The 8,773-nt window shown below is 63.0% G+C and overlaps 1 gene segment (V, D, J or C); it reads left to right on the top strand.

Annotated features, from left to right (window-relative positions):
* Positions 1-2,231: 2,231 nt before the first annotated feature.
* LOC129012382 (immunoglobulin heavy constant gamma 1-like) lies at positions 2,232-7,995 on the top strand. The segment is given in 7 exon segments: positions 2,232-2,305; positions 2,541-2,748; positions 3,091-3,262; positions 6,274-6,555; positions 6,947-6,997; positions 7,116-7,445; positions 7,543-7,995. Coding segments are annotated over 7 exon segments (1,440 nt in total).
* Positions 7,996-8,773: the final 778 nt, after the last annotated feature.

Raw genomic sequence — 8,773 nt, 5'->3', positions numbered from 1 at the left:
AGAGTTGGTGCTGGAAGGGGTTAGCCATCGTGGAGATGTTGCTATGGGATGCAGGGATTTTGCATGTGAGAAGGACATGATTATGGGGGGAGCGGATGGCAAACTGTCGTGGGTTAAAATGTGTCCCCTATAAATTCATGTGTTCAAGTCCTAACCCCCAGGACCACAGAATGTGACCTTGTTTGGAAACAGTCTTTGCAGGTGCGATCAAGTTCAGATGAGGTCACCCTGGAGTAGGGCAAGCCTCTGATCCAATATGACTGCTGTCCTCATGAAAAGGGGGAATCTGGGCACAGACAGCACGTGGGGAGAACGCCCTGTGAAGATGGCGCTGCTTCCACAAGCCAAGAGCAGCAGAGACGGCCGGCAAAGCCCAGCAGCAAGGAGAGAGCCTGGGACAGAGTCTCCCATGACACAGAGGAGCCAGCCCCACCGAGGCCTCCATCCCAGATGCCCGGCCTCCAGAACCAGGACGGAATAAACATCTGTTGTTTAAGCCACGCAGTCTAGGGTGTGTTGTCAGCGCTGCAGCTAATGATACAAGTGTTGTCCTGAGCTGCCATCCCCACAGGCTGCATGAGGCCTCCCTGACCCAGCCCAGTGCAGTCTCCCCAGCCCCCTGGGTGTGCCATGGGCAGTGGGGGGCCGCTCACTCCATCCTCCCCCAGCCTGGGAGGTTGAGCCTGTGATGACCTACATGGGGTGAAGCCAGAGCCGGAGGCTGGGAGCCGACTGGGAGCCCGTGGCTGGAGGATGGATTTCCCCAGCGACCCACACGTGCACCTCCACCTGTCTCCTGGACAGTCTCTCTGAGGGCAGGGCTGGTGCCAGCTCAGGGATCCAGCAGGGTCACAAGGGCAGGCCGGGTCCTTGTGGAGAGCACATTTAGTGGGAGGGACATGATTTCCCCTCGCAAGTATCCATTCCGGACGCTTCCTGTTCCATGCTGGGTGCTTCCTGTTCCACGCTGGATGCTTCCTGTTCCATTCTGGATGCTTCCTGTTCCATGCTGGACATTTCCTGTCCCACCCTGGATGCTTCCTGTTCCACTCTGGATGCTTCCTGTTCCATACTGGATGCTTCCTATTCCATTCTGGATGCTTCCTATTCCATTCTGGATGCTTCCTGTTCCATGCTGGGCATTTCTAGTTCCACTCTGGATGCTTCCTGTTCCATGCTGGATGCTTCCTGTTCCATGCTGGACGTTTCCTGTTCCACTCTGGATGCTTCCTGTTCCATTCTGGATGCTTCCTGTTCCATGCTGGACGTTTCTTGTTCCACTCTGGATGCTTCCTGTTCCATGCTGGATGCTTCCTGTTCCATGCTGGACATTTCTTGTTCCACTCTGGATGCTTCCAGTTCCATTCTGGACACTTTCTGTTCCAAACTGGATGCTTCCTTTTCCATTCCAGACACTTCCTATTCCATTCTGGACACTTCCTGTGCGACACCTCCTCGGACGTTCTGTCTGCCCAGTCCCTCTGACCTCATCCCGTCCCCTGCTACCTCCCACCTCCACGTTCGTCCTTGCCCAGCTCCTCCCTCTCTCTAGAGCTTCGGCCTGGCAAGGTCCCTCCTGATCTCAGTCCAGGCTCCCCTAGCACAGGTAGGAGCCTTGCACCTGCCCTTGGACCTCCCCACCCTGCATGGTGCCACCATCCCCCGGGCCCCAGGGAGGCCTAATTTCTCTCTCTGCTTGTAGTCTAGTGGCCCTGGAGTCCCACTGCAACTCGGGTGTGCCCCTGGCCTCTGAGGAAGTTAAGTATCCTGTCCCTAGCCAGGCCATCCCCTCTACTCAGCCCCAGGGCCCTGCTCACTACCCCTTCCCCTCACCTGCACCACAGGCTCTGGCCGACTCTGCCCAAGCCCTGAATGGGCCCCTCTGGCTCCCCTCTGCTGCCACACTGCCCTGCACCACCTCCACTCAGCTTCAGTGTGTTCATCCACCTGTCCCACGTCCCCTTGGCCCCCAGGAGCACAGCTGGTGACCCTGGCTCCTGGCAGCCCATCTTGTTCCTTCTGGAGTGCCAACCTCAGAGGCCTTCCTGCCCAGGGTCCACTCGGGCCAGCCCTGAGACCCTCCTGGTCTCAAGCACACACATTCTCCCTGCAGCCAGACCTGCCCCTGCCTGCGAGCTCAGCCCTGCGCCCTGGAACACTTTCCCTTCTCCATCCCAGCTCGCCCTTGCCAGCTGCTCAGCAGGATGGGCTCACACTCCCCTCCCTGCACCATGAGTGAGAGCCAGCTGGAAAGAGGCCCAGGCAAAAGCAGCCACCAGGGCCCAGTGGGGGCCAGAAGCTTCAGGTGAGAGGCCCAGGTATTGAGAGGCTGAGACCACGGGCAGAATGGTCATAATTGCTGCCAGTCTCAGTCCAGCCCCAGGGACTCAGAAACAGAGAAAAGAGCAGCACACAAGGACCAGGCTCCCCACCTTCTTCCGTGAGTATGGGGGAGTATGGGGGCAGCCAGCACCCCCATCCCCACACACCCATGAGGCAGCCTCGGCTCTGTCTGGACTCCCCCTCGCCCTCTGACACAGAAACCACCAGAAGAAAAGGGAACTTCAGGAAGTAAGTGGTGCCGCCGGTTTCAATCCTGTTCTTAGTCTTTGCAGTGTGGAGTTCACATCCCTGGGGACCTGGGGGCCGAGCTGTGATTTCCTAGGAAGACAAATAGCAGCTGACGGCGAGGGCAAGGCTGCCCACAAGTATTGCGCCAGAACAGGAAGGGCTGAGTCCCCCACCTCGGTGAGTGGGGTCAGCACAGGGCAGGGGCACAGGCTCGGGAGAAGGACAGAGCCTGCGTGCAGCCGTGGGCGCTCCTGGACCTGAGCTGCTGAACAGGCTGCAAGAGGCTGGGGAGACGCTGGGGTGAGGCCGGCCCCACATGGAGGCCCAAGCGGAGACAGCACGGGGGAGGTGGGCAGCCTTCAGGCACTGATACCCACCCAGTGCGAGATGACGGGGACCATGCGCAGGGGCTTCCAAGCCAACAGGGCAGGACACACCACAGGGTGACTGAGGCCTCCGACAACCGGGCTGGGAGCACGAGGAACATGACGGGATGCGGCAGAGCCAGCCGTGGGGTGACGCCAGGATGGGCAGGACCGACCTGAGCTGAGGAGGCAGCAGAGCGAGGGAGGAGGAGAGGCCCCAGGTGAACGGAGGGGCTTGTCCAGGCCGGCAGCATCACCGGAGCCCAGGGCAGGGTCAGCAGTGCTGGCTGTGGGGCCCTCCTCTCAGCCAGGACCAAGGACAGCAGGTGAGCCGGGAGCAGAGCAGGGAGGATGAGTGTGGCAGCAGTTCAGGAGGGTGGAAGCCAAGGAGCCCAGAGGCAGAGGCAGGGACGGGGGAGGGACAGGGGCTGGGCTCAGGGCCAGCTGATGGGGCTGGGGCACCTGCTGGTGGGGAGCAGGGCTGTGGTCAGCAGCGGAGAGGAGGGGAGAGCTGTGCTGAGCGCACAGGCAGGAGGAGGGAAGAGTCCAGGGAGGCCCAGAAAGGCCCAGAGCGCAGCAGGCCTGGGGCGAGGGGAGGGGCTGAGGCTCCATGCGTTCAGGGAGCTGACCCAGCAGAGCAGAGACCACTGAGGAGCTGAGGTTCCGGAGAGGCTTCCAGAGCAGGAGCAGTGCAGGGATGGGAGGATCCGGGAGCTCATCCAGGAGGGGCACATGGGCAAGGGCAAGGGGCTCTGTTGGGGAGACCTGACTGGACCCTGGGGCTGCTCCACAGCATAGGGAACAAGCCAAGTGCTGCAAAAAGAAAAATGAGGCCAGAAAAACAGCGCAAACCTGGACAGAGGGTGCCAGGACAGGCAGGGCGGCAACAGTGGCCTGAGTGATGTTACTGCCCCGGGTTTACGGAGGACAGAGTGAGTAGGCGGCAGGCATTGGAGCTCAGGGGACCAGGACCGAGCAGCCACAGGTGAGCAGGGCAGGTGGGGGCAGAAGGAGCAGGGGGCACCTCCTGCAACTCAGCGGACCAGAGCAGAGCAACTGAAGGTGAACAAGAGCAGGTGGGAGGCAGGATGAGCAGGGGAAGACCCTGGAGCTCAGGGGACAAGGGCAGAGCAGCCACAGGTGAGCAGGGGCTGGTGGGTGGCAGGACGAGTAGGGGGCAGCTCCTGGAGCTCAGGGAACCAGGACAGAGCATCAGGAGGTGAGCATGGCTAGTGGGAGGTGGGCGAGCAGGGGGCAGCCCCTGGAGCTCAGGGGACCAGGGCAGAGCAGCCGCAGGTGAGCACGGGCTGGTGGGAGGTGGGCGAGCAGGGGGCAGCCCCTGGAACTCAGGGGACCAGGGCAGAGCAGCCGCAGGTGAGCAAGGGCTGGTGGGAGGCAGGAGGAACAGGGGGCAGCTCCGGGACTTCAGGGGATCAGGGGAGGGCATCTGAAGGTGAACAGGGGCCGGTGGGGGCAGGAAGAGCAGGGGGAAGCCCCTGGAGCTCAGGGGACCAGGGCAGAGCAACCACAGGTGAGCAGGGGCTGGTAGGAGGCAGGACGAGTAGGGGGCAGCCCATGGAGCTCAGGGGACAGGGGAGAGCATCAGAAGGTGAGCAGGACTGAGGCTCAGCCTCAGGGAGTCAGAGCAGAGCAGCTGCAGGTGAGCAGGGCCAGTGGGAGGCGGGATGAGCAGGGGACAGGCACTAGAGCTCAGGGCACGGCAGCTGCAGGTGAGCAGGGACGGTGGGAGGCAGCACTCAGCTCCTAGACTTTGGCAGGAGCTGGGTAGTTGCTGGCAGCCCACAGCTGAGGGCTGGTGAAAGTGCAGTGCAGCCTCCTGGTGCAGGGAAGGAGGTGTGAGCCCATCCCACTGAGCAGCTGGCAAGGGCAAGCTGGGATGGAGAAGGGAAGGCGTTCCAGGGCTCAGGGCTGAGCTCACAGGCAGGGGCAGGTCTGGCTGCAGGGGGAACCTGTGTGCTTGAGACCCATAGGGTCCCAGGGCTGGCCCCAGCGGACCCTGGGCAGGAAGGCCTCTGAGGCTGGCGCCCCAGAAGGAACAAGATGGGCTGCCAGGAGCCAGGGCCACCAGCACAATGAAGCTGAGTGGAGGTGGTGCAGGGCAGTGTAGCAGCAGAGGGGAGCCAGAGGGTCCCATTCAGGGCCTGGGCAGAGTCAGCCAGAGCCTGTGGTACAGGTGAGGGGAAGGGGTAGTGGGCCGGGCCCTGGGGCTGAGCAGAGGGGATGGCTTGGCTGAGGGTAGGGCACTTAGCTTCCTCAGAGGTCGGGGCACACCCAGCCTGCAGTGGGACTCCAGGGCCACTGGGCCAGCAGCAGAGAGAAATGGGGCCTCCCTGTGGCCTGGAGGTCCTGGCACCACGCAGGGTGGGGAGGGCCAATGACAGGTGTAAGGCTCCTACCTCTGCTCAGGGGCCTGGGCTGAGCCCAGCAGGGACCTTGCCAGGGGAAGCTCTGGAGAGAGGGAGGAGGTGGGTTGGTGGCCGAGAAGGCCAGGCCAGGGCTGGGAGGGGGAGGGTGTGGTGACTGAGCCTCCGGAAGTAATGTGGGACACTGGGGAGGCAGGGGGCATCCAGGCACTCAGGGCCCTGACCTGGGCTGGTGCACACTGGGGCTAAGGGGAAAGGAGGGGAGAGGCTGAGGAGGCGGCTCCCAGGGGGCTATTCCAAGGCAGGGGGTTCTGGGGCCCTGGGGCTGAAGGCCGCCAACCTTATGCAGTGTCTGGACCCTCTGCTACACAGAAGACAAGGGCCCTGGAGGGCAGAGGGCAGGCTATGACCAGGGCGCTGGGCAAGTCAGGCCCACTCACTAGAGGAGGGCCACGCTGGGGCGGCAGGGTCAGGGGCTTCAGGGGGTTCGGGCAACTCGTGAGAAGCCATCTGAGAACAGTGTCCACTGGTCAAGCCAGGCACCCATAAAAGGCTAGAGTGGGATCGATGGGCATGAGCTGTCCCTGAGGTGGCACCGATGACCAGAGCTGAGACCAAGCTAGAGGCCCTGGACTGTGCTGACTCCCAGCAGACACAGCGCTGACTTGGCTGCCGAGCCCCGCCTCCTAGGCTGCAGGGGTGCCTGCAGAAGGGCACCGCAGGGCCACCGGTCCTGCAAGCTTTCTGGGGCAGGCCGGGCCTGACCTTGGCTTTGGGGCAGGGAGGGGGCTAAGGTGAGGCAGGTGGCGCCAGCCAGGTGCACACCCAATGCCCGTGAGCCCAGACACTGGACCCTGCCTGGACCCTCGCGGACAGACAGAACCGAGGGGCCTCTGCGCCCTGGGCCCAGCTCTGTCCCACACCGCGGTCACATGGCGCCACCTCTCTTGCAGCCTCCACCAAGGGCCCATCGGTCTTCCCCCTGGCGTCCTGCTGCGGGAGCACAGCAGCCCTGGGCTGCCTGGTCAAGGACTACTTCCCCGAACCGGTGACCGTGTCGTGGAACTCAGGCGCCCTGACCAGCGGCGTGCACACCTTCCCGGCTGTCCTACAGTCCTCAGGGCTCTACTCCCTCAGCAGCGTGGTGACCGTGCCCTCCAGCAGCTTGGGCACCCAGACCTACACCTGCAACGTAGATCACAAGCCCAGCAACACCAAGGTGGACAAGAGAGTTGGTGAGAGGCCAGCGCAGGGAGGGAGGGTGTCTGCTGGAAGCCAGGCTCAGCCCTGCTGCCTGGATGCATCCCGGCTGTGCAGCCCCAGCCCAGGGCAGCAGGGCAGGCCCTGTCTGTGTCCTCACCCGAAGGCCTCTTCCTGCCCCACTCATGCTCAGGGAGAGGGTCTTCTGGCTTTTTCACCAGACTCTGGGCAGGCACAGGCTGGATGCCCCTACCCCAGGCCCTGTGCACAAAGGGGCAGGTGCTGCGCTCAGACTGGCCAAGAGCCATATCCGGGAGGACCCTGCCCCTGACCTAAGCCCACCCCAAAGGCCAAACGCTCCACTCCCTCAGCTCAGACACCTTCTCTCCTCCCAGATCCCAGTAACTCCCAATCTTCTCTCTGCAGAGCTCATAATCCCATGTTGTGACACACCTCGCCCGTGCCCACCATGCCCAGGTAAGCCAGCCCAGGCCTTGCCCTCCAGCTCAAGGCGGGACAAGTGCCCTAGAGTAGCCTGCATCCAGGGACAGGCCCCAGCCGGGTGCTGACACATCCGACTCCATCTCTTCCTCAGAACCTGACCTCCTGGGGGGACCGTCAGTCTTCCTCTTCCCCCCAAAACCCAAGGACACCCTCATGATCTCCCGGACCCCTGAGGTCACTTGCGTGGTGGTGGACGTCAGCCACGAAGACCCCGAGGTCCAGTTCAACTGGTATGTGGACGGCGTGGAGGTGCACAATGCCCAGACAAAGCCGCGGGAGGAGCAGTTCAACAGCACGTACCGTGTGGTCAGCGTCCTCACCGTCGTGCACCAGGACTGGCTGAACGGCAAGGAGTACAAGTGCAAGGTCTCCAACAAAGCCCTCCCAGCCCCCATCGAGAAAACCATCTCCAAAGCCAAAGGTGGGACCTGCAGAGGGCGAGGGCCACATGGACAGAGGCCAGCTCGGCCCACCCTCTGCCCTGAGAGTGACCGCTGTGCCAACCTCTGTCCCTACAGGGCAGCCCCGAGAGCCGCAGGTGTACACCCTGCCCCCATCCCGGGAGGAGCTGACCAAGAACCAGGTCAGCCTGACCTGCCTGGTCACAGGCTTCTACCCCAGCGACATTGCCGTGGAGTGGGAGAGCAGCGGGCAGCCGGAGAACAACTACAAGACCACGCCTCCCGTGCTGGACTCCGACGGCACCTTATTCCTCTACAGCAAGCTCACCGTGGACAAGAGCAGGTGGCAGGAGGGGAACGTCTTCTCATGCTCCGTGATGCATGAGGCTCTGCACAACCACTACACGCAGAAGAGCCTCTCCCCGTCTCCGGGTAAATGAGTACGACGGCCGGCAAGCCCTCGCTCCCCGGGCTCTCGGGGTCACGCAAGGATGCTTGGCACACACCCCATGTACACACTTCCCAGGCGCCCAGCATGGAAATAAAGCACCCAGCGCTGCCCTGGGCCCCTGCGAGACTGTGATGGTTCTTTCCGTGGGTCAGGCCGAGTCTGAGGCCTGAGTGGCATGAGGGAGGCAGAGCGGGTCCCAGTGTCCCCACACTGGCCCAGACTGTGCAGGTGTGCCTGGGCCGCCTAGGGTGGGGCTCAGCCAGGGGCTGCCCTCGGCAGGGTGGGGGCTTTGCCAGCGTGGCCCTCCCTCCAGCAGCAGCTGCCCTGGGCTGAGCCACGAGAAGCCCTAGGAGCCCCTGGGGACAGACACACAGCCCCTGCCTCTGTAGGAGACTGTCCTGTTCTGTGAGCTCCCTGTCCTCAGACTCCCGTACCCACTCGGGAGCATGCCTAGTCCATGTGGGTAGGGACAGGCCCTCCCTCACCCATCTACCCCCACGGCACTAACCCCTGGCAGATCTGCCCAGCCTCGAACCCATATAGGGACACAACTGACTCCTGGGACATGCACTCTCGGGTCCCAGGGGGGGACTGGTCCAGATGCCCACACACACTCAGCCCAGACCCGTTAAACAAACCCCACACTGAGGTTGGCCGGCCACACGGCCACCACACACACACGTGCACACGTCACACACGGAGCCTCACCTGGGCGACCTGCACAGCACTGACCAGAGCAAGGTCCTCACACACGGGAACACTCCTCAGACACAGGCCCCCACAAGCCCCACGCGGCACCTCAAGGCCCACGAGCCGCTCAGCAGCTTCTCCACATGCTGACCAGCTCACACAAACCCAGCCCTCCTCTCACAAGGGTGCCCCTGCAGCCACCACACA

This window comes from Pongo pygmaeus, chromosome 15 (genome assembly GCF_028885625.2).
Source record: "Pongo pygmaeus isolate AG05252 chromosome 15, NHGRI_mPonPyg2-v2.0_pri, whole genome shotgun sequence".
NCBI classification, from domain to species: Eukaryota; Metazoa; Chordata; class Mammalia; order Primates; family Hominidae; genus Pongo; species Pongo pygmaeus.
This window is presented reverse-complemented; position numbering and strand designations above follow the sequence as displayed.